Source organism: Giraffa tippelskirchi, chromosome 6 (genome assembly GCF_054371585.1).
Source record: "Giraffa tippelskirchi isolate mGirTip1 chromosome 6, T2T-mGirTip1v1.2.pri, whole genome shotgun sequence".
NCBI lineage: Eukaryota > Metazoa > Chordata > Mammalia > Artiodactyla > Giraffidae > Giraffa > Giraffa tippelskirchi.
The window spans coordinates 87,940,289-87,967,682 of record NC_137280.1 but is presented as its reverse complement, the minus strand read 5'-3'; the positions used below and the strand labels follow the sequence as shown (position 1 = coordinate 87,967,682).

The 27,394-nt window shown below is 42.0% G+C and overlaps 1 protein-coding gene across 2 annotated transcripts in view; it reads right to left on the bottom strand.

The window, feature by feature from the left end:
- Positions 1 to 26,883, bottom strand: part of ADGRE3 (adhesion G protein-coupled receptor E3) — a 56,416-nt gene extending 29,533 nt beyond the window's left edge. The window contains exons 1-6 of one of the 2 annotated variants that reach the window (XM_081501297.1): positions 26,788 to 26,883; positions 17,963 to 18,013; positions 15,792 to 15,899; positions 13,309 to 13,464; positions 9,536 to 9,573; positions 1,254 to 1,431 (exon numbers count right to left, since the gene is read on the bottom strand). In XM_081501297.1, coding sequence (XP_081357423.1) covers positions 1,254 to 1,431; positions 9,536 to 9,573; positions 13,309 to 13,464; positions 15,792 to 15,899; positions 17,963 to 18,013; positions 26,788 to 26,812 — 556 coding nt within the window. In that variant the 5' untranslated portion in view covers positions 26,813 to 26,883. Of the gene's footprint in view, positions 1 to 1,253; positions 1,432 to 9,535; positions 9,574 to 13,308; positions 13,465 to 15,791; positions 15,900 to 17,962; positions 18,014 to 26,387; positions 26,531 to 26,787 lie in introns of those variants that run through there. The other variant, XM_081501295.1, reaches the window with a different exon arrangement.
- Positions 26,884 to 27,394: the final 511 nt, after the last annotated feature.

Sequence of the window (27,394 nt, the reverse complement as noted above, 5' to 3'; positions counted from 1 at the left end):
GACGCTTGCTCCTTGGAAGAAAAACTACGACAAATCTAGACAGCATATTAAAAAGCAGAGACATTATTTTGCCAACAAAGGTCCATCTAGTCAAAACTATGGCTTTTCCAGTAGTCATGTATAGATGTGAGCGTGGACCTTAAAGAAAGTTGAGCGCTGAAGAATTGATGCTTTTGAACTGTGGTGTTGGAGAAGACTCTTGAGAGTCCCTTGGACTGCAAGGAGATCAAACCAATCAGTCCTAAAGGAAATCAATCCTGAATATTCATTGGAAGGACTAATGCTGAAGCTCCAATATTTTGGTCACCTGATGCAAAGAGCTGACTCATAAGAAAAGACCCAGAGGCTGGGAAAGATTTGAAGGCAGGAGGAGAAGGGGACGGCAGAGGATGAGATGGTTCAATGGATTTCATTACTGAGTCAATGGACATGAGTTTGAGCAAGCTCTGGTAGATGGTGAAGGACAGGGAAGCCTGGCATGCTACTGTCCATGGGGTTTCAAAGAGTGGGACATGACTGAGTGACTGAACAACAACAAAACATTATTTTTATTAAAATAATTTTTGGTTACACCACGAGGCTTATGGAATATTAGTTCCTGGACCTGCTCAGATCTCAGCAGTGAAAGTGCCAAGTCCTAACCACTGGACCACCAAGGGATTCCCCCATTGGCAATTTTTAAAAACAGCTCTATGCAGGTGTAATTGATGTACAGCAAATCTCACATATTAAGGTGTACAACTGGATGGGTTTTATTGAGTGTGTACCTCTATAAAACCACCATCACAATCAAGGTAGACAACATTTCTGTTACCGCCAACAGTTTCTCCAAATTTTCTCACATCCCTTCTTCATCCCTTCACTGACTGCCCTCTGTCACTAGAGATTAGTTTGCATTTTCTTGAATTTTATATAAATAGATGTGTTCATGTGTGTTCAGTCATTTCAGTCATGTCCAACTCTTGGTGACCCTAAGGACTGTAGCCCCCAGGCTCCTCTATCCATGGGGATTCTCCAGGCAAGAATATTGGAGTGGGTTGCCATACCCCCCTCCAGGGGATCTTCTTGACCCAGGGATTGAACCCATGTCTCTTTTGTCTCAGGCATTGGCAGGCGGGTTCTTTACCACTAGTGCCACCTGGGATGCCCCATAAATGGATGAACGCAGTCCTTATTTACTTCTCTCATCGCTTAATGCGGACCCCAGTTAGTAATCACGCCCCTGTGTGTCTCAGGTCATACTGTCTTCTTACCCACAGTGCTGTCTTGGACTTTCTGGGTTTTCTGGTCTGGGGCTTTCAAGGCAGTTTCTAGAACTTCTGATTCCATTCTCCGGAGAATGGCTGTGACCGTGGATGTGATGTTTCTCCTCTCTTCCAATACAGTCTTATTGGTGAGAAGAGACTCGATATTCTCAACAACCCGTTGCAGCTTTGAAGAGAGAAAGAATTAAAAAAAAATCCAACTGATAGGTCCCACATCCCAAGGGACAGAAGAAAACACAAGAAAGAAGGCGGTGGGGTCAGACAACTGGTTCAAATACTGACTCCACCTCTCGGTGGCTGTGCAATCTTGGGAAAGTCACTCAGTCACTCTGTGCTTCAGGTTTTCCATTTAGGAGGAGGATGGTACTAAGACCCTATAAAGTTTGGGGGAAGATTAAACGAGTGAAGAGACATTTTATTTTTAGAACAGTGTTAGCCTGGTAAACACCATAGAAGCGTTAGTCGCTCAGTTGTGTCTGACTCTTTGTGACCCATGAACTGTAGCCCACCAGGCTCCTCTGTCCATGGGATTCTCCAAGCAAGAATACTGGAGTGGGTTGCCATTTCCTTCTCCAGGGGATCTTCCTGACCCAGGGGTTGAACCCGGGTCTCTTGCATTGCAGGCAGATTCTTTACTGCTGAGCCACCAGGGAAGCTCAAACATCATATAAATGTTAGTTATTATGAGCATCTTTTACCAACAAGGAAGTGGTAAGATTTCTATAAATAGGCCAGTGGTTCTCAACTGGGGGCGATTTTGATTCCCCGGATGGGAAGACATTTGTATTGCCACTGCTTCGGAGTGCTAGTTCTACTGATAATTAGGCCAGAGACGATACTCAACATCCTATAATGCATGTGACAGCCCCCACAGCAAAGAATGACCCAGTCTCAAATGTCAATAGGGCCAAAGTTGAGAAATCATTTAGTAGTATCATAGCTTAGAAGGAACTCTAACTGGCCTTTTTATATAAAAAAATATATTGTTTTTTAAAAGCTATATTAAACTCATTTTATCTATCTATCATACTGATTTACTGAAGTATAGTTGATTTACAACATTACATTAGTTTCAGCCATACATTATAGTGGTTCTATGAAGAATAGCAAAAAAGATGGGCCAGTGGCTGAAGAAGACTGAAGGGTCAATGTGAAGTTTTAAAACTGTTGTTATAGAAAACAAATTTATGGTTACCATAGAGAAAAAGGGCAGGGAGGGATTAATTAGGAATTTGGGACTAACAGATACACAGTACTAGATATAAAATAGATAAACAACAAAGACCTACTGTATAGCACAGGACTCTATATTCCCATATCTTGTAATAAGTTATAATGGAAAAAATCTTAACTTATAAAATAACTTAAAATAACTTCTAATGGTAAAAGATTATACGTAACTGAATCACTTTGCTGTACACCTGAAACAGTAAAACAACTGTACGTCAAATTGAGAGTAGCATGGACATATATAGACTACCCTGTATAAAATAGATGGCTAGTAGGAAGTTGCCATGTAGCACAGGGAGCTCAGCTTGGTGCCCTGTGATGACCTAGAGTGGTTGGATGGGGGCGGTGTGAGGGAAGCTCAAGAGGGAGGGGATATATGTATACTTATAGCTGATTCACACTGTTGTACAGCAGAAACTAACACAGCATTGTAAAGCTGCTGCTGCTGCTGCTAAGTCACTTCAATCGTGTCCGACTCTGTGTGACCCCAGAGATGGCCGCCCACCAGGGTCCCCCGTCCCTGGGATTCTCCAGGCAAGAGTACTGGAGTGGGTTGCCATTTCCTTCTCCAAGGCATGAAAGTGAAAAGTGAAAGTGAAGTCGCTCAGTCGTGTCCGACTCCTAGCGACCCCATGGACTGCAGCCTACCAGGCTCCTCCGTCCATGGGATTTTCTAGGCAAGAGGACTGGAGTGGGTTGCCATTACACTCTAATTAAAAAAAAAATCTACTTCAATAAAAATTGTAGCATATGTGATTTGAAAAATTATTTTTATGTTGATCTCTACATGTTTTTACTCAAAGTATAGTCCTCAGACAAGCAGTATCAGCATGACATGGGAGCTTATTAGGAATTCAGACTGTTAGGTCCCAGTCCGCATATTCTGAACCCAAACCTGCACTTTAACAAGCTTCTAAGGGATTTGTGGTATGTTAAAGTACTAGAGGGCTTTCTTGGTAGCTTGTCTGGTAAAGAATCTGCCTGCAATGCAGGAGACCCCAATTTGATTCCTGGGTGGGGAAGATCCCCTTGAGAAGGGATTGACTACCCTCTCCTGTATTCATAGGCTTCCCTAGTGGTTCAGATGGTAAAGAATCCGCCTGGAATGTGGGAGACCTGGGTTTGATCCCTGGGTTGGGAAGATCCCCTGGAGGAGGGCGTGGCAACCCATTCCAGTATTCTTGCCTGGAGGATCCCCATGGACTGAGGAGCCTGGCAGGTTACACAGTCCATGGGGTTGCAAAGAGTCAGACACGACTGAACGACTAAGCACAGCACACAAAGTACTAGACAGTAAGTCCCATTGGGATGGAAATTTTGTCTTCACGGCTATTTCCTAGTACCTAGAACAGTCCTTGATGGATAGTGCTATGTGGCTTCAGTCGTTCTGACTCTCTGCTACCCTGTGGACTATAGCCCACCAGGCTCCTCTGTCCGTGGGATTCTCCAGGCAAGAATATTACAATGGGTTGCCGTGCCCTCCTCCAGGGGATTTTCCTGACCCAGGGATTGAACCAGCATCTCCTGTCTCTCCTGCATTGCAGGCAGATTCTTTACCACTGTGCCACCTGGGAAGCCCCTTTGGTAAATAGCAGGGGCTCAGTAAGTGTTCACGGGTTAAAAGGATGTTTTTAATAGGAAAATATCATGCCGAAGAGTTATAAGCAGAGTAATATGTAAAGAAGGATTGGAGGGACTTTCAGAATCAGGTTCAAGTAAGCCTTTTTAATGGTCTACTCTTTCAGTCTAACCAGTGTTGGTGGAAATTCTGAGCCAAGTTTTCTAGTGTAAGGGCAGCCCCCTCCTCAGCTACACGTGATATAAAACCCCTCTCTCTCTTCTAAATGGCAGCAGAAGTCTTTTTGGTTTAAACTCTTTTGTACAGAGTAGGTGCCAGAGTATTGGGTCATCAGAATTGCTGTCTTAGTGTCTGATCTAACGTGATGACTTTAGACCTGTCTTTCTTTGGCAATGCATTTTGTTTTTTTGGAAGAGAAATTCACATAACATAAAATATATCCTTTTTTTAAAGTAGTTTTTTTTTTTTGCCACATGGCATGTGGGATCTTAGTTCTCCAACCAGGGATCAAACCCACACCCTCTGCAGTTGGAAGCATGGAGTCCTAACCACTGGACCACCAGGGAAGTTCCTCACCCTTTTAAAGTATACAAGTGAGTAATAATTTAGAATGTCCATGATGTTGTGTAACCATTACCTCTGTGTAGTTCTAAAACATTTCCATTATTTCCAAATAAAACCCATTAAACAGTTACTTCCGATTCTCCCCTCCCTCAGCCTCTGGAAAGCACAAATCTGCTTTCTGTTTCCCTGGATTTGCCTATTTTGGACATTTTATGTAAGTGGAATCATATACTGTGTAATCTTTTGTGTCTGACTTCTTTCACTGAGCATAATGTTTTTGAGGTTCATCCATATTGTACTGGGAATCAGAAGTTCATTTTTTATGACTGAATAATATTCCGCTATACAGGTATACCACATTTTATTCGTCTTGTCATCAATTAGTGGACATTTGGGCTGTTTCTGTCTTTTGGCTATTGTGAATAGGACTGCCAAGAGCATAGTTGTGCAAGTATATATTTGGGTCCTTGCTCTCTTTTTTTTAAAAAATTTATTTTATTGAAGTAGAGTTGATTTACAGTGTTGTATTAATTTCTGCTGTACAGAAAAGTGATTCAGTTTAATATACACATTTTCATATTTTTTTTGTCATGGTTTATCACAGGATATTGAATATAGCTCCCTGTGCTATAAGTAGGACCTTGTTGTTTATCTATTCTATATATAATAGTTCACATCTGCTAATCCCAGCCTCCCAAACCATTCCTCCCTTACCCCCTCCATCCTTGGCAATTACAAGTCTGTTCTCTGTGTCTGTGAGCCTGTTTCTGTTTTGTAACTAAGTTCATTTGTGTCATATTTTAGATTTCACACACACAACATCATATGATATTTGTCTTTCACTTTCTGACTTACTTCACTTAGTATGATAATCTCGAGGTTCATCCATGTTGCTGCAAATGACATTACTTCAGCCTTTTTTATGCCTGAGTAATATCCCACTGGGCTTCCCAGGTGGTGCTAGTGGTAAAGAACCTGCTTACTAATACAGGAGACATAAAAGACGTGGGTTCAGTCCCTGGGTTGGGAAGATCCCCTGGAGGAAGGCATGGCAACCCACTCCAGTATTCTTGCCTGGAGAATCTCATGGACAGAGGAGCCTGGCGGGCTACAGTCCACTGAGTCACAGAGTTGGACACGATTAAGTGACTTAGTAATATTCCATTATAAACACGTACCACATCTTCTTTATCTATTCATCTGTCAACGGACATTTAGGTTGTTTCCATGTCTTAGCTATTGTGAATAGTTCTGCTATGACTATAGGGATGCACGTATCTTTCTGAACTCTACTTTTGTCCAGGTATATGTTTGGGTCCCTGCTTTCAATTCCCTTGGGTATATTCCTAGAAGTAGAATTGTAGAAAGTGAAAGAAAGTGAAGTCGCTCAGTCGTGTCCGACTCTATGCGACCCCATGGACTGTAGCTTACCAGGCTCCTCTGCCCATGGGATTTTCCAGGCAAGACTACTGGAGTAGGCTGCCGTTTCCTTCTCCATAGGCTCTTCCCGACCCAGGGATTGAACCCGGGTCTCCTGGATTGCAGATAGACGCTTTACCGTCTGAGCCACCAGGGAAGCTCAGATAATTGTAGAGTCACCTGATAATTTTATGTTTAATTTTTTGAGAAACCTGACAATGACTTTTATAATGAAATGCTCCTTTTGCTCCTGTTCATTACTGCAATGAACAGATGTTGAACTCCCAAGGCTGGCTTGGTCTGATTCCTCTCCTCAAGAAGCTCGCTGTCTAGTGAGTGACAGCATACCACTTAAATGTCATCAGTTTGGAGGAGATAACAATAGATAACATGGATGGAATGTGTACTCTGGACCCGGCACTGTGCTGAATACTATACTTGTATTATTTCATTTAACCTGCTCATTATCCAAGGGTGCCATCACCACCTTTATCTTAAAGATGAGTAAATTCTTCTTAAAAAGTGTGATGGTTAATTTTATGTGTCAGCTAGACTGAGTCATGGGTTACTTAGATGTTTGGCCAAGTGTCATTCTGGGTCTGACATGAAATTAACATCTGAATGGATAGAAGAAGTAAAGCTGACTGACCTTCCTGATGTTGTTGGGGCTCATCCAGTCAGTTGGGGGTCTGATTAGAACAAGAAGTCTGACTAAGAGGGAATTTCCTCCTGCCTGACTGCCTGTGTCAGCCTTGAGCTGGGACATTGCTTTTTAGCTTTATTTTTTTTTTTTAATTTATTTTAATTGGGCATTGTTTTTAAATTTTATTGGAGTGTGATTGCTTTACAGTGTTGTTAGTTGCTGCTGTACAATGAAGTGAATCAGCTATATCTAACATATATCCTCTCCCTCTTGAATCTCCCTCCCGCCATCCAACCTACCTCTAGGTCATCACAGAGCACCAAGCTGAGCTCCCTGTGCTATACAGCAACTTCCCGCTAGCTATCTATTTTACACATGGTAGTGTATTTATGTCAAACCTAATCTCCCAATTCATCCCACCCTCCCCTTACCCCACTATGTCCGAACATCTGTTCTCTACATTTGTGTCTCTATTCCTGCCCTGCAAATAGATTCATCAGTACCATTTTATTTTTTTTAAAGATTCCACATATAATACATGAATATTTGTTTTGCTCTTTCTGACTTACTTCACTCTGTATGACAGACTCCCAAAGCCCATCCACATCTCTACAAACGACCCAATTTCGGGACATTGTTGTTTTCCTTCAAACTCACACTGAAACATCAGCTCTTCCTGGGTTGGTCTCAGACCTCTGGATTCAAACTGGAACTATGTCATCAACTCTTCTGGGTCTCCAGCTTGTTGACAGCAGATTTTGGGACCTGTCAGCCAGTTCCTTGTAACAGTCCTCTTTATAGCATATCTCCTATTGGTTCTGTTTCTCTGGAGAACCCTAATGCTGTGAGGTCATCATTTTGCCCAAGTCGCTTGCCACTGTAGTATTAGGATTTGAAACCCCCACCATAAGAGCATAGTCTGGTGGGGACTTCGCCGGTGGTCCAGTGGCTAAGACTCTGCTCACCCAGTGCAGGGGGCCTCGGTTCGATCCTTGATTAGGGAACTAGACCCCACACACTGCAACTAAGAGTTCTCTCAACTAAGACTTCACACACTGCCACTAAAGATCCCAGCGGCCGCAACTAAGACCCAGCGTGTGTGTGCTCAGCTGCTCAGTCATGTCTGGCTCTTTGCGACCCCACGAGCTGTGGCCTTTTAGCCTCCTCTGTCCATGGAATTTTCCAGGCAAGAATACTGGAGTGGGTTGCCATTTCCTGCCAGTGCAGCCAAATAAATAAATAAATAAGAACATACTGGGGGGATATTAACTCAGATGGAGGGAGTGACGGAAGCCATCCAGAAGGAGGTGACACCTGGGTTGGGTCTTGAGTAAAGAAGAGTGGAAGGAGCAGCCAGGTGAGGAACTGGAAAAAGGAGTTTTAGGTAGAGAGAATGTATATCTGAGACCTGGAGCTTGGGAGGGCAAGGCATGAAGAGTCCCTTGGGGGTAAAGAAGGGTGAAGTTGAGGAGTGGCGAGAGGGAGGGATGAGCTCTTTCTGTTAGACAATAGATGCTCAGAGACATGCATCATTCTCTTTGTTAAAGTTCAGAGTCAGTTTATAGACACTAATGATTACTACCTATAATCATTTTCTCGGTCTCTCTTAATTGTCCTACAATATCCATTTCCCCTTTCTGCGTTTTTCTTTTTTTTGGCTGTACTAGGTCTTCATTGCTGACCTGGGCTTTCTCAAGTTGTAGCAAGTGGGGGGCTACACTCTAGTTTTGGTGTGTGGGCTTCTCATTGGGGTCACTTCTCTTGCTGTGGAGAATGGGCTCTAAGGCATGCAAGCTTAGTTGTCCCACAGCATGTGGAATCTTCCCAGACCAAGGATAGAACCCATGCTTCCTACATTGGCAGGTGGACTCTTAATCACTGGATCACCGAGGAAGTTCCATCTTCTTATTTTTAATAATTGAATAAATTTCTCAAATTTTATCTGGGCTCTGCCACCCAGTTATAGATAGTATCGTCCCAGCTTCCTTTGCAGGTAGGTTTCACTGTGATACATGCAACTTCTGGATTGTCACCTTAAGACATGTCTCCAAAGAAGTTCTCTTGACCTTATTAGCACTTTATATAGTGAGTAGATGAGGAGAGAGGCCCTCTCTCCACTCTCCTCCTTCACCTTGTACAACAGACAGCTTGACCTGGATTCCCCCTCCCTTCTGCCCACCAGTATGAATGCAGCATTGCAGCCACTCAGCTTTGACTATGCAGTTGAGGACAAGATGCCAGGGGATGGTGGAGCAACAGTATGGAAAGAACGTGGGTACCCGAATGACCTCATGGAGCAGAATTCCTTCACCAGCCTGGACTGCTCACCTCTGGACTAATAACTCAGAAAGTAATAAAGATCCATGTTTTTAAAGCCATTGGATGTTTGGGTCTCTTTGTTGCAGCAGCTCAGCGAATCCTAATACAGTCTTACTTAGTCTCTTTCTTGGTCTGGGATAGATCCTCTCTTCCGGGGTTAGTACACACACACACACTCACACACACACCCACACTCATACACACACAGCCATATATACATACACACTGTATTGATCTATCATCTATCTCTATAGTGAGATATATAGTGATAAACATAGTGATATATATGTATATATCACAGTTATACAATGCATATTATATATTAAAATATAATATTTTAATAAACATATATTATAATTAGCATATATTACAATATTTGTCATAATCATATCATGTATTTTAGATTATCATGCATATGATATATATTACATATATAGTATTCACCTCCATTTGCTAACTTTGAGATTTGTAAATATTTGTTACCTGTCTCGGTTCCAGGACTCAGCTTCCACTCACCTCTTTTGTGCTGTTGGTTGTCTTTGAGGGGGTGATTTCTGAAAAAGACATCAAGAGAAGTTACTGTTGGAACCAAGAGTGAAAGTGTGGAAAAGTCGGCAGGTGAGATGGGTAACTTTGCATCTAGGAGGTCTGAAATCATACACTTATGTTCTCTGATGAGTTCATTTGCTATTTAGGGGATCAGAGTCCAAATTCCTTGTTGTCGTGGAGAGCAGTGTTTATCGACTTAGTGTGGTTTTGCCTCCTGGGGACATTGGCAATGGCTAGAGACATTTTTGGAGGTCACTCATGACCTTGAGTGGGGATGCTACTGGGATCTAGTGGGTGGATGCTGCTCAATGCCTTTTAATGCAGAGGACAGCTTCTGACTACAAATAATTATGGGACCCCAAGTGTCAATATTGCTGTGATAGAGATACCATGGCGTAGAAGAAGCAGAAAATTGTAAGCTCCAAACTCTTTCATTCAGATCTGGCTCTGGCTGACCATTATAACTGAAATGGCTGAGCAAACAGAAGACTAGATGCTTTAGGTTTTAAAATTCAGTCTGCCTGGGAATTATAACTGAGACAGGAATGTCAGTTTATAACCATCAGCTGTTGTTTAAAATAAGTATTTATTTATTTATTTGGCTGCACTAGGTCTTAGCTGTGGCATGCAGGATCTTCGAAATTCTTTGCAGCATGTGGGATCTTTTTAGTTGCAGCATGAGAACTTGTGGTTGTTGCGGGATCTTAGTTCCCCAACCAGCGATTGAACCCATGTCCCCTGCATTGGCAGGAAGATTCTTAACCACTGGATTACCACGGAAGTCCACCTGGAAAGTATTCTTAACCATTCTGCTCTATTGTCTCTTGAAGATGTGGATGCATCTGGCGGAAAAATGCACCATGCACAAAAATCACAGTTACCACTTGCTGAATGCCTCCTCACATGCATCATTTCATTTAATCCTTGAAACAGTTCCATGAGTCAGGTTCTGTTATTTAAGCAGATGAGGAAGTAGGCACAGGTTGTTAAGGAAATATCTGTAGTCATGTGAGGGTAAGCAGTAGAGCCCAGATTTAAATCCATATTTGTCTAAGTGCAAAGCTCATTGTGGTGGTTGTTTTTTAGTTGCTAAGTTGTGTCCAGCTCTTTGTGGCCCCATGGACTATAGTCCGCCAGGTTCCTCTGTCCATGGAATTCTCCAGGGTAAGAATATGGAGTGGGTTGCCATTTCCTTCTCCAGGGGATCTTCCTGATCCCGGGATCAAATCCGCGTTTCTTTCATTGCAGGTGGATTGTTTACTGCTGAGGCATGAGGGAAGCAAAGCTCGTGCCACTTCACATGTGCAGAGACTGCACACACAAGAATCAGAAGGAGGTGTAAGCAAGTTCAGTCATTCACAGGCATCCTTGATGAAGACTGCCTGTGGCCCCTTCACTACCTAAGAACCCTGACGTGGAATAGCCGAGCCTCTGTAATTCAGTGTGGGTCTCTGGAAAAGGCATCTCTGTACCTGTGGGGGCCTTTGTACCACCGTTCTTTTCCAGTTTGATCTTGGAATCCTGTTTTAATCTTTTTAAAGGGAGTTTGGGTCTTAGGTCCCTGAATAGTCCTGTTTCCCTTTTTAAAAAATTATTTAATTTATTTATTAGTGTTTGTCTGTGCTGGGTCTTTGTTGTTGCACGGGGCTTTCTCTAGTTACGGCAGTGCACAGGCTTCTTGTGGTGTTTCTCTTGTTGCGGAGCACAGGCTCTAGGGCGAGTGGGCTTCAGGAGTTGTGGCTCGCTTCCCTTTGGCGTAATTGCTCCTCTTTGTTCTGAGACTCAGTTTTGTGGAAGGATCGTGGAGTCCTGGACCCTCCCATTGGAAGGAATCTCAGAACTGACGTGGTATTAATCCTATTGGTATAAAGATGGCCTGATAATTCTGATACAAGATTTCCTGATATCAAAGCTGAAGGCTTGTGCTGCTCATGACCCCGAGCTCCTTAGGGGATCTTGCGGGGTGAGTGGGATACAATGAACCTTGTTAGTCTTCCTCTAAGCTCTTTCTACTGTAGAGTCTCCAACCACATGGCTTTAATGCTGGATGGGCAGGAGCACAAGTTACTTAAATCTTGGGTGCTTCGGTTTCTTTATCTGTAATAACAGTGCTTACCTCATGCAATTATTGTAAATGAAATAAAGAATGTAAAGTACTTAGTGCAGTACCTGGTACATGTGTGTTTGTGCTCAGTTGTGTCTGACCCTTTGTGACCCCAGGGACTGTAGCCTGTCAGGCTCCTCTGTTCTGGCACATAGTACAGTTGAAATAAATATTGTCCATCAGTATTATTGCTTGGTGGCTCAGTGGTAAAGAATCTGCCTGCAATGCAGGAGACAAAAGAGAGGCGGGTTTGATCCCCGGGTCAGAAAGATGCCCTGGAGTAGGAAATGGCAACCCACTCCAGTATTATTGGCTAGAAAATTCCATGTACAGAGGAGCATGGTGGGCTATTGTCTATGGGGTTGCAAAGAGTCAGACATGCCTGAGCACCCATGTATGAGTGTATATATATATACATACATGCCAGTCAGCATTATTGTTTCTCCATGAATCAGTTTCCTAGCATTCAGATTTAGAGCCTCTCTCACCTCATGGATAGTCTGCCAGGTCCTGTATTTCTTATGTATAGACTTTCTCTACCTATATGATTTCTATGACAGTTGCCACGCTTATCCAGGATCGCAGATCCAAGGGTAGGCATATGATTCAAACTGTGTTAATTTTTACATTTCCAAAGAATATGCAATTATGTTCAAGAGAGAGAATCAGTTACCATTCTTTTGGTGGTTGGATCAGTAGCAATGGTAAGGTTTGGAGCTGTTGTTGGCCATATTTCCTATCCTGTGGACTAGGAAGCAGAGAAACCAGTTTGCAAGGGGAAGAGAAGAAGTGGATTCAGAGTATGAGAGACTGCGGTGCAGTGACAGTGTTGGGTCCCCAACTTCAGTTCATTCCACTACCCAGCTGTATTCTTACCCAAGACATATCCACATGTCTCATCACACATGTGTGTGTGTGCTCAGTGGTCTGTCACGTCCAACTTTTTTGTGACCCCATGGACTGTAGCCCACCAGGCTTCTCTGTCCATGGAATTCTCCAGGCAAGAATACTGGAGTGGGTTGCCATTTCCTTCTCCAGGGGATCTTCCCGACCCAGGGATTGAACCCATGTTTCCTGCATTGGCAGACAGATTCTTTACCACTGAGCCACCAGGAAAGCCCCTGAATCTTATTGTAAACTCATATGTTTCCTTAAGTTAACCTGAGTGGGTTTCTCTACTTTGCAACTCAAAGAATCCTGTCTCAACCATCATCCTGTGACCTGTGACATCATCTCCAAAGTTCACTTGCATTCTTAACCCCATCATTTATCTAAATTTCCTTCTTTCCTTTTCACCTCCTCTTTACATCACCCATTTCCTTCCAGAGAATAGATATTCACTGGCCTTACCACAAATATATATTTTCTGACTTCCCAGGTGGTACAGTGGTAAAAAAAAATCTGGCTGCCAATGCAGGAGATGCAAAAGACCAGGGTTCAATCCCTGGGTTGGGAAGATCCCCTGGAGGAAGAAATGGCAACTCACTCCAGTATTCTTGCCTGGAAAATTCCATGGACAGAGGAGCCTATTATCCATGGGGTCACAAAAAATTGGAAATGACTGAGCACACACATGCTGGTGTTAGACTCATTTAAAAATTAGGGGGGGAGATAAGAAAATAAAAATTTTACTTACTCTGACAAGTGTTCTCATTGGAATCGTTGAATTGTGCTTTCCCAGAGAGGAGTTTATATCCAGCAATACAGTGACAGTAGAAACCTCCATTGATATTCTGACACTTAGCATTCACTCCACAATATATACTATTGGGTGGTTTACATTCATCAATATCTGGAACACATAGGAGAAAATCAGTATTTTTTGTTTGACAAAGATTTATTGAGCATCTAATATGTGTCAGAAGCTGTATCCTTTCCACCAGTCTATCCTGGCTTTTCAAAACAACTTGGTTAAGGTAATGGTTGTCTTTGTTCTTTCCTTTCTTTGCTGACTTTGGTTGAGTTCTCCAAGAAGTGGACTTTGAGATAAAGATTCTAGTGCAAATATTTTATTTAGGAAATGATCCCAGAAAGCACTGGAAGGGAAATGGTGAAATGAAACAGAGAGAGGAAGGCAGAAAATAAAGGGGGTATTATCTAGGAAATTTCTACTGTGGACAACTGAGGTTCAAGTCCTCTGGAAACCTCTGGGAGGCAGCGTAGAGCAGGTACTTCAAGTGACACTATCTGAGAGGTGAGGGAACCGGGGTATTTATCCACTAAATCTTATCACTTATTGGTGGAGGAAGGTTTACAGGTGGTATAAACTTGCCATTACTTCTATTTGTCCTGAGTGTGGACTGAGTGGTCTCCAGGAGCCAGAGAAAGCCTCAGACTTCGTATACAAAGGAATGGAAAATGCCAAGGACATTAAATGGGATACTGACTGTGTTTGCATCACCCACCAACCTGCCCCGGCCAGTTCATATGTTGAAGCCCTAACTTCAGTTGTGGCTGTATTTGGACATGGGGCCTCTTGGGAGGACATGGAAGCACAGAGGAATGGATAAAAAAATGTGGCACATACATACAATGGAATATTAGTCATAAAAAAGAACAAAATAATGCCACTTGCAGAAACATGGATGGACCTAGAGATTGTCACACTGAGTTGAAGTAAATCAGACACAGAAAGACAAATACCATATGATATTGCTTATATGTGGAATCTAAAAAATGGTAGTTAAAATCTAAAAAAAATCTATTCTTATCTACAAAACAGAAGTAGAGTCATGAATGTAGAAAACAAGCTTATGGTTACCAGAGGATAGGGAGGAGAGGGGTAAATTGGGAAACTTGGATTGACATATACTCATTACTAGATATAAAGTAGATAACTAATAAAAACCTCCTGTGTAGCACAGGGAATTCTACTCAGTACTCTGTAATGACCTATATGGAAAAAGAATATAAAAAAGAGTGGCTATATGTATATGCGTGACTGATTCACCTTGCTGTACAACAGAAAGTAACACAACATTGTATCTTTTTGTGACACAACATTGTAAGTCAATAAAAATAAAAATTTAAAAATTAAGAATATATAATTAAAACATGTACAAAAAGTCTTAACTGTTTGGAAATTAGGAAGCACCCTCCCATATAATTCTTGGAGTGACAAAATATCGAAAGGAAATTACAAACCATTCACAGATTAATAAAAATAATATTTCCTCCTGTAGAATATATCTGAACCTGTACCACAGGAAAATTTACGGCCTTAAATGTCTTTATTTTGAAGAAAGATGAAAAATAAAGCACCTAGGTATTTATTTTAAGAACTTGGAAAAAAGAAACTAGGGAGATAATAGAGCTGAAATCAATAAAATAGAAAACAAAGGCTTTCCTGATAGCTCAGTGGTAAAAAAGCTAGGGTGCAGGTTTGCTCTCTGGTGGGGGAACTAATATCCCACATGCTGTGCTGTACAGCCAAGAAAATGTTTTAAAAATTGCACAAAAATTGCATTGTGCTTTGTAATTAATGAAGTATGGTCACATTAAGTACCTTATTCAATTCCCCTTCCACCCTCATGAGGTCAGCATTATTATCCCCACAGTATGGAGGAGAAAAGTAAGACCTAGTTAAGTTCTGGAAGGGGGCTTCTCTGGTGGTTCAACAGTAAAGAATCCGCTTACAATGCCGGAGCTACAGGAGATGCAGTTTCGATCACTGGGTCAAGAATATCCCCTGGAGGAAGAAACGGCAACTCACTCCAGTATTCTTGCTGGAAAATCCCATGGACAAAGGAGCCTGGCAGGCTGTAGTCCTTGGGGTCACAAAGAGTCGGACACATGCAAGTTCTGGAAAAGCCCACTTTTCTGACACCATGAAAGCATTTTTCTTGGTGAAGGTTGAGTTGGCAGAGTTTTCAACGTTGCATATTATGGTTACTTCCTCATAGCCTTTATGCTGCCTTCCTTCCACATCCACTTCTGGGTGATTTGAAAATTACTCCTGGGATTCCCTGGTAGTCCAGTGACTAAGACTCTGAGCTCCCAATGCAGGAGGCCTGGGTTCAACCCCTGGTCAGAGTTTGCATTCTGCAACTAAAAGGTCCTGCCTGTTGCAACTAAGGCTCAGCACAGCCAAAAAACAAAGAAAAGAAAATTACTCTTTACCTTCACATGTCTCTAAGCGGTAGCTGAAGTATTTCTGCCTGGATTCAGATTTGTATCCATGGTTGCAGGTACAGTGAGTAGTATTGACACAGAAAGCATTTTGGGACCCTGCAAGGAGAAGAGAGTTAGGTCAGATGTCATTCGAGTCAAACCTGATGCTGGAAAGATTGAAGGCAGGAGGAGAAGGGGGTGACAGAGGATGAGATGGTTGGATGGCATCACCAACTTGATGGACATGAGTTTGAGCAAGCTCCAGGAGTTGGTGATGGACAGGGAGGCCTGGAGTGCTACTGTCCATGGGGTCACAAAAGAGTTAGACACAACTGAGTGACTGAACTACATTTGAGTCAAAAACTCTCCTGTTATTTGGTTTTGTCTTTGATCCAGGGCCTCTCAAGGCTGAGGAAGCTGCACCCTTTTCCTTTTGTGAAATGCTAGTACATTAAAGAATGAAAGACACCAAACCCAAGCTATGCACATGTGATTCTTGTGCATGATAGAGGACAGGGGTTAGCATTAAACCAGTTAATTTTTAACACAAACGTTTCAGTGCAATATAACTATGCTATTCTCAAGATCATTGCAGAATATAGAAAAGGGGATGAGTTGGTTAAGAGCTTGGACAATGGATTTGATCCTGGCTCCACCTCTTCCTACCTGTGTATCTTTGCACAAGTGTCCTAACCTCTCTGTGCCTCAATTTCCTCGTTTGTAAAATGGGTTATTGTGAAGGGTAAGTGGATTAATCCACATAAAATGCTTTGGGCAGTGCCTAGCACATAACCAATGTCAGCTGTGATTACAAAAATTTGAATTTGTAGGGTACCACAGAAGGTATATTCTGATAAGGGTGCATGTTACCTTTGTAACCTTATGTATAACTTCATTTAGATGGAGATCACTAAGGATCTTATTTGTGATCCATTGAAAATAAGTGAAGGGGGCTTTCCTAGTGGCTCAGTGGTAAAGAATCTACCTGCCAATGCAGGAGATATGGGTTCAATCCCTGGTCTGGGAAGATCCCATATGCTGAGGAGCAACTAAGCCCTGTGCCACAACTACTGAGCCTGGGCCCTGGAGCCTGTGAGCCACAACTGCTGAAGGAGTTTGAGCCCATGCTCTGCAACAAGAGAAGCCACTGCAATGAGAAGCCCACGTACCTACAACTAGACAGTAGTCCCCACTGGCTGTAACTAGAGAAAAGCATGTGCAGCAACAAAGACCCAGCACAGCCAAAAATAAATACAATAATTATTTTTAAAAAAGAAAAAGATCTTAAAAGAAGAAAATTAATGGGAATAATGGAGCTGAGGAAGTATCTCAAGCTTTAGGTCTAGTGGAGAAATCTGGGAGCTTGCCAGGGTTTATGGGGAGTGGAGGCTGGGAATATGACGGAGGACAATGTGCAGAGCCTTTACTCAGAATGCATCCTCTGGCTTTTGGCTAGAAATGCAGAATCTCAGGCCCCACCCTAGACTTGGTGACTCAGAATCTAGTGAGTTGGCCTAGGGATTCAAGTTAACCTGAAATGACCTTCCTCATTTTTTGTTGACTTGCTTATGAATGGGATGGAATGATTATTATCATGCTCTGTCTTTCCCCATCAGAATGTTCACTTCATGAGACTTGGTGTGTTTGATTCACTGTCCTACTTCTACCTTGGGGACATAGTAGTAAAATAAAAAAGATAACTGAGGACTTCCCTGGTGGCTTAGTGGTTAAGAATCCACTTGTCAATGCAGGGGACATGGGTTTGATCCCTGGTCTGGGAAGATCCCACATGCTGCAGAGCAAAAAAGCCCACACCCTACAACTACTGAGCCTGTGCTCTAGAGCCCAGGAACCACATCTGCTGAAGCTCATGCTCTGCAACAAGAGAAGCCACTGAAATGAGAAGCCCATGCATCACAACTAGAGAACAGCTCCTGCTCACCACAACTTGAGAAAGTTCTCGGGCAGCAACAAAGACCCAGTGCAGCCAAAAAAAGATATCTAAATTTGATGAAGTGTTGAATTAAAAAGAGTTACAGGAGTGAGGCTGCCCCAGTTCTGTTCCCAGAAGCAGCCCCCTTTCCCTATCCTGATGGAAGATGTGAGTGGCCTCAGGTGCATCATTGGTCTACACACTCACTGGTCTCTGGCTATGGAAAAGTAAGGCTTCGAGAACTCACCTTTGGTTTTCTGAGCCACAACTCCTGAAAGGCTTAGCAGAAAGCAGAGTCCTGGAACAGCAAAACATAAGGGAGACACGTGAAATGGTTGAGGAAAGATTCCAGGATATTCCCCAAGGGCTGGGTATCAGTTATCGATTGCTGAATAATGATAATTATTGCTTTAAAAAACAACATTCCCGTCACCAAAAAACTACAAACATTAAATACTGGAGAGGATGTGGAGAAAAGGAACACTTTTGCACTGTTGGTGGGAATGTAAATGGATATAGTCAGTATGGAGAACAGTAGGGAGATTCCTTAAAACACTAGGAATGAATCTACTATATGACCCAGAAATCCCACCCTGAGAAAAACCATAATTCAAAAAGACACATATGCACCAATGTTCATTGTAGCACTGTTTACAGAAGCTAGGGCATGGAGGTAACCTAGATGTCCATCAAAAGACAAATGGATAAAGAAGTAATGGTACATATATACAATGGAATATTACTCATCCATAAAAAGGAATGAAATTGGGTCTTTTGTAGTGATATGGATGAACCTAGAGTCTGTCATACAGAGTGAAGTAAGGCAAAAAGAGAAAAATAATGTATATTAACACATATATATGGAATCTGAAAAAATGGTACTTATGAACCTATTTGCAGAGTAGAAATAGAGATGCTGACATAGAGAATGGACTTGTGGACACAGCAGGGGAAAGAGAAGGCAGGATAAATTGAGAAAGTAGCTTTGACATATATACACTACCATGTGTAAAATAGATAGCTAGTGGGAAGATGCTGTGTAGCACAGGGAGTTCAGCTTGGTGCTCTTTGATGACCTAGAGGGGTCAAATGCAGGGAGTGAGAGGGAGGCTCAAGAGGGAATGGATATATATATATACATATAGCTGATTCAGGACTTCCCCGATGACTTAGTAGTAAAGAATCTGCCTGCAAAGCAGGAGCCACGGGTTCCATCTCTGGTCAGGAAGATCCCCTTAAGGAGGGCATTGCAACCCCCTCCAGTATTCTTGCCTGGAGAATCTTATGGACATAGGAACCTGGCAGGCTACAGTCCACAGGGTCGCAAAGAATCGGACATGACTGAAGCAACTTAGCATGCTTGCATAGCTGATTCACATTATTGTATGGCAGAAACTAACACAATACTGTAAAGCAACTGTCCTCCAATTTAAAAAAAATATCCTATGATAAACCATAATGGCAAAGAATATTAAGCAAAGAATGTATGTAAAAAGCAACATTTATTCTATTATCTCTCATGATTTCTGTGATTTGGGAATCTGGGAAAGACTCAGCTGAGCGTTTGTGGATTGAGGTTTCTTAGGCAGTTGCTGCTAGACTGTGAATGGGCTGAAGTAGCTGGGAACTGGCAGAGCACGGCTGTCCCTTCATGTAATCTCAGGGCCTGGGATAGTTGGGCTTCCTCCCATCATGGCAGTATTGGTCGGGCAGCTCCCATGGTGCTTTAGAGCTCTAAGCATGAGTTTTCAGGCCAACCAGGCTACATATCCTTTCAAGATCCAGTCTAGAAAGTCATGCAGCTCAATTCCACCATATTCTCTTGGTTACAAGCAAGCCATATGCTCACCCAGATTCAAATGGACCAGAACCAGAGTCTTCCTCTTGATGGAGGATTGGCAAGATTCCAGAAATGTATCTTGGAAGGGAAGTGTTGTTTCTGCCTCTTTGGAAAATAAAGGCTGCCTCTATGTGAAGTCTGCTTCTACTGTGGCTGCTAAAATGCAATTTTTTCTTCCTCAAACCTTCCTAACATCTGGTGGTGTCATCAGCCATGTTCCTACTTCTGCAAAGACCTGAAGGTACTGGATTGCTAGGTGGGTTTTTTCTTCCTTTCTTAATAAATCTTACACCATTCTTGTTGTTTAGTTCTCTCCTTACCTCCTTTTCATTCTCTTATCATATACTAATGTCTAGAATAATTTTCCATTTGCAAGTACAATATATTTAACAACTGGTATGACTGGAAAAGGTAAGTTTTCATTCCAATACCAAACAAAGGCAATGCCAAAGAATGTTCAAACTACCGTTCAATTGCTCTCATTTCATATGCTAGCAAAGCAATACTCAAAATCCTTCAAGCTAGGCTTCAGCAGTACGTGAACCAAGAACTTCCAGATGTACAAGCTGGATATAGAAAAGGTGGAGGTACCAGAGATCAAATTTTAAACATTTGTTAGATTATAGAAAAAGCAAGGGAATTCCAGAAAAGCATCTACTTCTGCTTCATTGACTATGCAAAAACCCTGGACTGTGTGGATCACAAAGAACTGTAGAAAATTCTTAAAGAAATGGGAATACCAGACCACCTTACCTGTCTCCTGAGAAACCTGTGTGCAGATCAAGAAGCAATAGTTAGAAATGGACATGGAAAAACTTACTGGTTCAAAACTGGGAAGGGAATACATCAAGGCTTTATATTGTCACCCTGCTTATTTAACTTATATGCAGAGTACATCATGCAAAATGCCAGGCTGGATGAATCACAAGTTGGAATCAAGATTTCCAGGAGAAGTATCAACAACCTCAGATATGCAGATGGTACCACTCTAATGGCAGAAATTAAAGAAGAACTAAAAACGCTTTTGATAAAGGTAAAAGAGAAGAGTGAAAAAACTGGCTTAAAACTCAGCATTCAAAAAACTAAGATCATGGCATCCAGTCCCATCACTTTGTGGCAAATAGAAGGGGGAAAAGTGGAAACAGTGATATATTTTATTTTCTTAGTCTCCAAAATCACTGTGGACAGTGACTGCAGGCGTGAAATTAAAAGACGCTTGCTCCTTGGAAGAAAAGCTGTGGCAAACCTAGACAGCATATTAAAAAGCAGAGACATCACGTTGCTGACAAAGGTCCGTGTAGTCAAAGCTATGATTTTCCCCCTAGTCATATATGGATGTGAGAATTGGATCATAAAGAAGGCTGAGCACCGAAGAATTGATGCTTTTGAATTGTGGTGTTGGAGAAGACTCTTGAGAGTCCCTTGAACTGCAAGGAGATCAAACCAGTCAATCCTAAAATAAATCAACCCTGAATTGGAAGGACCGATGCTGAAGCTGAAGCTCCCATAGTTTGGCTACCTGATGGGAAGAGGTGACTCATTGGGAAAGACCCTCATGTTGAGAAAGATTGAGGGAAGGAGGAGAAGGGGACGACAGAGGATGAGATGGCTGGATGGTATTACCGACACAATGGACATGAGTTTGAGCAAACTCCGGGAGATAGTGATGGACAGGGAAGCCTGATGTACTGCAGTCCATGGGGTCGCAAAGACTTAGTGACTAAACAAAAATGACAATGGTTCAGAAACCAGCCAAGTAGAATGGACATTGGAGACCCTCTCTGAGACGGCAGGTGTCAATCTTTCAGCTGCTGAACTATGAGGCATTTGATGGCTTCCCAGGGCATCTTCTGGGCTGATAAGAGTGTCCTGGGGACATGGTTATTTATAAATGATGTGGAGACATTTCAATACGAACAACCAGTGTGGCTCTTCTAGTGTGCACTTGTTGAAGTTCAAGTCCCAGGACTTCCCTGGTGGTCTAATAGTTAAGACTTCACCTTCCGATGCAGGAGGTGTAGGTTTGATCCCTGGTTGTGGAGCTAGGATCCCATACACCTCGTGACCAAGAAAACAAAAAAATAAAGCAGCAGCAATATTGTAACAAATTCAATAAAGACTTTAAAAATGGTTCACTTAAAAAAAATTTTAAATACTACTAATAAAAAAAATCAGGTCCAGTGACTAGTAACTTTATTAGCAACTTTGGTTATCCCCTAAGAAAATAGGTCCTGCAGATTAATGGATAAAAGATGTGTCTGTGTGTGTATATGTATACATATACACACACAGACACACACACACATATGTATATACACATACATGATATGCACACACACTGGAATGTTATTCATCCTTAAAAATAAGGCAATCCTGCCATTTGCAGCAACACAGATGAACCTAGAGGATAGTATGCTAAGTGAAATTAAGCCAAATACATACTGTGTGATTTTACTTATATGAAGTATCTGAAGTAGTCAAATTCACAGAAGCAGAGAATATAAAGGTGGTTATCAGGGAATCGTTTTTCTATAGGTATACTGCTTTTGCTATACAAGATAAATACATTCTAGAGATATGCTGTAAAACATAATATTCTCAGTTTTGTACACTTTAAAATTCGGTGTTGCACACTGAATAACATTTAAAATATGCTGAAAAGATGGATCTCATGTTAATTATTATTAAAAAAAAGAAAGAAGAAAAGAAAAACATTTCCACCAAAGAACATAATGAACATTTTAGGACTTCCCTGGTGGTTCGGTGGTTAAGAATCCGCCTGCCAATGCTGGGGACACAGGTTCGATCCCTGGTCTGGGACGACCCCACATGCTGCGGAGCAACGAAGCCCGTGCACTGCAGCTAGGAACTCCTGCTCTGGAGCCTGTGAGCTGCAGCTGCTGAAGCCCATGCGCCTAGAGCCTATGCTCTGCCACAAGAGAAGCCACCGCAGTGAGAAGTCTGTGCGCTGCAACTAGAGAGTAGCCCCCACTCACTGCAACTACAACAACAACAACAACAACATCACATCTGCCCCAACAACAACACTAAGATCACATCTGCCCCAGTGGTGACTGTAGCTGCAGAGGCAGCTCGTCAAACACATGGCTGGACAGTATTGCCTGGTTCCTAAAACGCAGGCAGTCTGGGCACCATCAAGTTTCCTCAAGGCTAGTCTTCAAGGGTCTCCTTTCAGCCCAGCCAGCAATCCTGTGCTCAATAATATGCACGTGAGACTTAACTTCGAGTTCTCCAAGAGTCATTAGCATGTCAGAATCCCAGAATTCTAGGAGACTTTAGAAATCTTCAGCTGACTCTTTCTGTTCATGAAGAAACAGGTCCCCTAGGGGTCAAGTACTTCTGACACCAGTTGTGCAAATTTGAGCAAGTTGTTTGACTTCTCTAAGATTCCATATACGGAACAGGGTGACAGTGTTGCCTATTTCCTGGGTTTGGGGTGATGACATAAATGAGGGAATGTATAAAGCACAATGTTTGGCTGAAATCACTCCATAAAGGCTAGCTGCCTCTATTATCATTTTATTTGCAATAGATTTCTATTTCTTTTTATTTTATATAGGAGCACAGTTGATTAGCAACATTGTGACAGTTTCAGGTGGACAGGAAAGGGACTCAGCCAAACATATACATGTATACATTCTTTCCCAAACTCCCCTCCCATCCAGGGTACAACATAACACTGAGCAGAGTTCCCTGAGCTATACAGTAGGATCCTGTTGGTTATCTATTTTAAATATAGCAGTGTGTACCTGTCCATTCCAAACTCCCTAACTCGCCAATTCCCTGCATCATTTCTGCTGGTAACCATAAGTTTAGAATTCTATTTTAATTCTTCACTTGCTGCTCATTCTATTACCCTGCCTGTTCCGTCTAGGGACGTGGGCAGAGTTCATGGATAACTTTCATTCACAAATGATCCATCTCAGGGGTTTCCAGAACTCTGCCTGCAGTTGCCGCAAAGCAGGAAACACCTTGTTTGAACTTCTCTCATTAAAATAACTTTTAAACTTTTCTAGGCATAATTGATCAGCTTCCCAGGTGGTGCTAGCAGTAAAGGATCCTTCTGAAATGCAAGAGCCTTAGGAGACTCGGGTTTGATAGTGGATCGGGATGAGCCCCTGGAGGAGGAAATGGCAACCCACTCTCATATTCTTGTCTGAAGAATGGCATGGACAGAGGAGACTCACGGGCTACAGTCCATGGGGTCGCCAAGAATTGGACATGACTGAAACAACTTAGCAAGCATGCACGCAGGCATAATTGATATATAAAAAATTGCACACTCTCTCACTTAAATTTGACTCCACGGATATATACCAGCTACCTCTTACATGGAAGATGTTGAAGAAGGGGGTGCGATGGTAAGGGGACCTGGCATTTTCCTTCAAGTAGCTTATATTAACATTACACTATTTTGATAGACTTTATGGTCTATTACCTGCCTCTGCAACTAAATAACTGTGAGATTTTGAGCAACCTCTCTGTGGTGCCATTTTGTATCTGTAATGTGGAGGTGCTGTGTGATAATGAATACAGAATGATATTAGCCTGATACCAGCCTAAAGTAGGTGCTCAATATGTTAGTTTGGGCTGATATTGCAGCTATTGATATTGTTATTCGATCTGGAGCCAGAGAATGGAAGGGATTTCAAAGTTGGAGAACCATCTGCAGAGGTGGTGGTTGAAGTCAAGGAGTCTTGAGATACCTCTAGAGAGAAAGAGTAGAAAAAGAGAGAGAAAAAAACAACCAAAGGCATATTAACAAAAATCTGGAGTGAGGTAGCTTGGGTTCAAATCCTAGTTCTGCCATTTGCAAGCTGTGTGACCTTGGACAATTACCATAACCTTTCTGTGCTCCAGTTTTCTTATCCACAAGATGGAAATAATATTAATATTCACCTAATAAGCCCATCAGGGGGATTAATGGGTTAATATACAAGGTGCCTAGTGAGTATTTGAAAATGTTGGTTATTATTGTTAATATTCAGGAAAAGGGAAAAGGAGGAGGGAAAAATAATACCAGGTGAGGCAGAGGAAAAGTCAGGGCAGTGCTGGGTCACATAAATTATCAGGGAGGTGGTTGTTGTTGTTGTTCTTTAGTTGCTAAGTCACATCCAACTCTTTTGCAACCCCATGGACTATAGCCTGCCAGGCTCCTCTGTCCATGGGATTTCCCAGACAAGAATACTGGAGGGGTTGTCATTTCCTGCTCCAGGGGATCTTCCCAACCCAGGGATTGAACTTGGGTCTCCTGCATTGGCCAGAGGATTCTTTCCAATGAACCACCTGGATTGCCCTATCAAGGAGGCTATTGTTGTTCAGTCGCTCAGTTGCATCCAACTCTTTGTGACCCCATGGACTGCAGCGTGCCAGGCTTTTTTGTCCTTCACCATCTTCCAGAGTTCTCCAAAAGTAGGAAGTCAAGAGATACCTGGAGTAACAGGCAAGTTTGACCTTGGAGTACAAAATGAAGCAGGGCAAAGGCTAATAGAGTTTTGCAAAGAAAATGCACTGGTCATAGCAAACACCACTTTCCAGCAACACAAGAGAAGACTCTACACATGAACATCACCAGAGTCAACACCAAAATCAGATTGATTATATTCTTTGCAGCCAAAGGTGGAGAAGCTCTGTACAATCAGCAAAAACAAGATTGGGAGCTGACTATGCCTCAGATCATGAACTCCTTGTTGCCAAATTCAGACTTAAATTGACGAATGTAGGGAAAACCACTAGGCCTTTCAGGTATGACATAAATCAAATCCCACGATTATACAGTGGAAGTGATAAATAGATTCAAGGGATTAGATCTGATAGACAGAGTGTCTGATGAACTATGGACGGAGGTTCGTGACATTGTACAGGGGGTGATGATCAAAACCTTTCCCAAGAAAAAGAAATGCAAAAAGGCAAAATGGCTGTCTGAGGAGGCCTTACAAATAGCTGAGAAAAGAAGAGAAGCAAAAGGGAAAGGAGAAAAGGAAAGATATACCCATGTGAATGCAGAGTTCCAAAGAATAGCAGGGAGAGATAAGAAAGCCTTCCCAAGTGAACAGCACAAAGAAATAGAAGAAAACAATAGAATGGGAAAGACTAGAGATCTCTTCAAGAAAATTAGAGATACCAAGGGAACATTTCATGCAAATATCGACACAAAAAGGACAGAAATGGTATGGACCTAATAGAAGCAGAAGATATTAAGAGGTGGCAAGAATACACAGAAGAACTATACAAAAAAGATTCTTAATGACCAGGATAATCACAATGGTGTGATCACTCATCTAGAGCCAGACATCCTGGAGTGTGAAGTCAAGTGGACCTTAGAATGCATTACTACGAACAAAGCTAGTGGAGGTGATGGAATTCCAATTGAACTATTTCAAATCCTGAAAGATGATGCTGTTAAAGTGCTGCACTCAATATGCCAGCAAATTTGGAAAACTCAGCAGTGGCCACAGGACTGGAAAAGGTCAGTTTTCCTTTCAATCCCAAAGAAAGGCAAAGCCAAAGAATCCTCAAACTACTGCACAATTGCGCTCATTGCACATGCTAGCAAGGTCACGTTCAAAATCCTTCAAACTAGATTTCAATAGTATGGGAACAGAGAACTTCCAGATGTACAAGCTGGATTTAGAAAAAGCAGAGGAACCAAGGATCAAATTGCCAACATTCACTGGATCATAGAGAAAGCAAGAGAATTCCAGAAAAGCATCTACTTCTGCTTCATTGACTACACTAAAGTCTTTGACTGTGTGGATCACAACAAATTGTGGAAAATTCTTAAAGAGATGGGAATACCAGACCACCTTACCTGTTTCCTGAGAAACCTCTGTGCAGGTCAAGAAGCAACAGTTAGAACCGGACGTGGAACAAGGGACTGGTTCCAAATTGGGAAAGCAGTACATCGAGGCTGTACATTGTCACCCTGTTTATTTAACTGATCAAGGAGTGGAGGATATCAATTAGAAAATAAGACCCATGAAGAGGAAGATGAGCAATTCATTGGACTGGACCATAAGGAAAATTTTAGGGATATTTGAGACTACAGTTTGAATAGGGTGGTGAAGAAGAAAACCATAATCTAAGGGGGAAAGAAGAGTGTTCAAAGAGAACAGAAGATAAAGGAGAAGGAAAAGACAACTAACTATTCAACTAAGTAGCCCCTGATATGGGGTAGGTTAAGGTACAGTCATTGTCAAGGTCACACATACCTGGAAGAAGCAATGACCCTCGCATTCCTGTGTGCTGGTAACCCTCACCACGGCTCTCAAAGCTCCCTGTTGGGCTCTTGACACTTTTCCTATTTCAAGGGAATTTCATGAGTCTTGACACATATCTTATGTCAGCTGACTTAGGAAACCACTATCAGAAAAGTGAACTTCTTCTGTCTTTCACCATCAGACTCATGGTTCTGCTTTTCATCTGTTTATTTTATATACCTTTTCTTCACCTTTATATACATTTTCATATGCTCGCTGTGTAGTAGATTTTCCTAGCTATTGTTAATCGTCTTTGGGATTACAGAATCAACTGACCCCAGGAAAGGAATGCCCTTTAGTTACAGAACATTATCTGAAGAGCAGGAAGTGACTTTGGTGTCAAAATAAACTTTAAATAACCCTGTGGTTTTGAGCTGGATAAACCAGAATTTAGAGTGTCTCTATTGTTACCTAAAGTTTCTGAAGAGTCGTTTTTTCCTAGCTTAATGCAGCTAAAGTGTGTTTCTTTTTTAAAAAAATTTATTTTAAGTTGGAGGATAATTGCTTGGTTTCTGCTGTATAACAGTGTGAATCAGCCATAAGTATACATATATCTCCT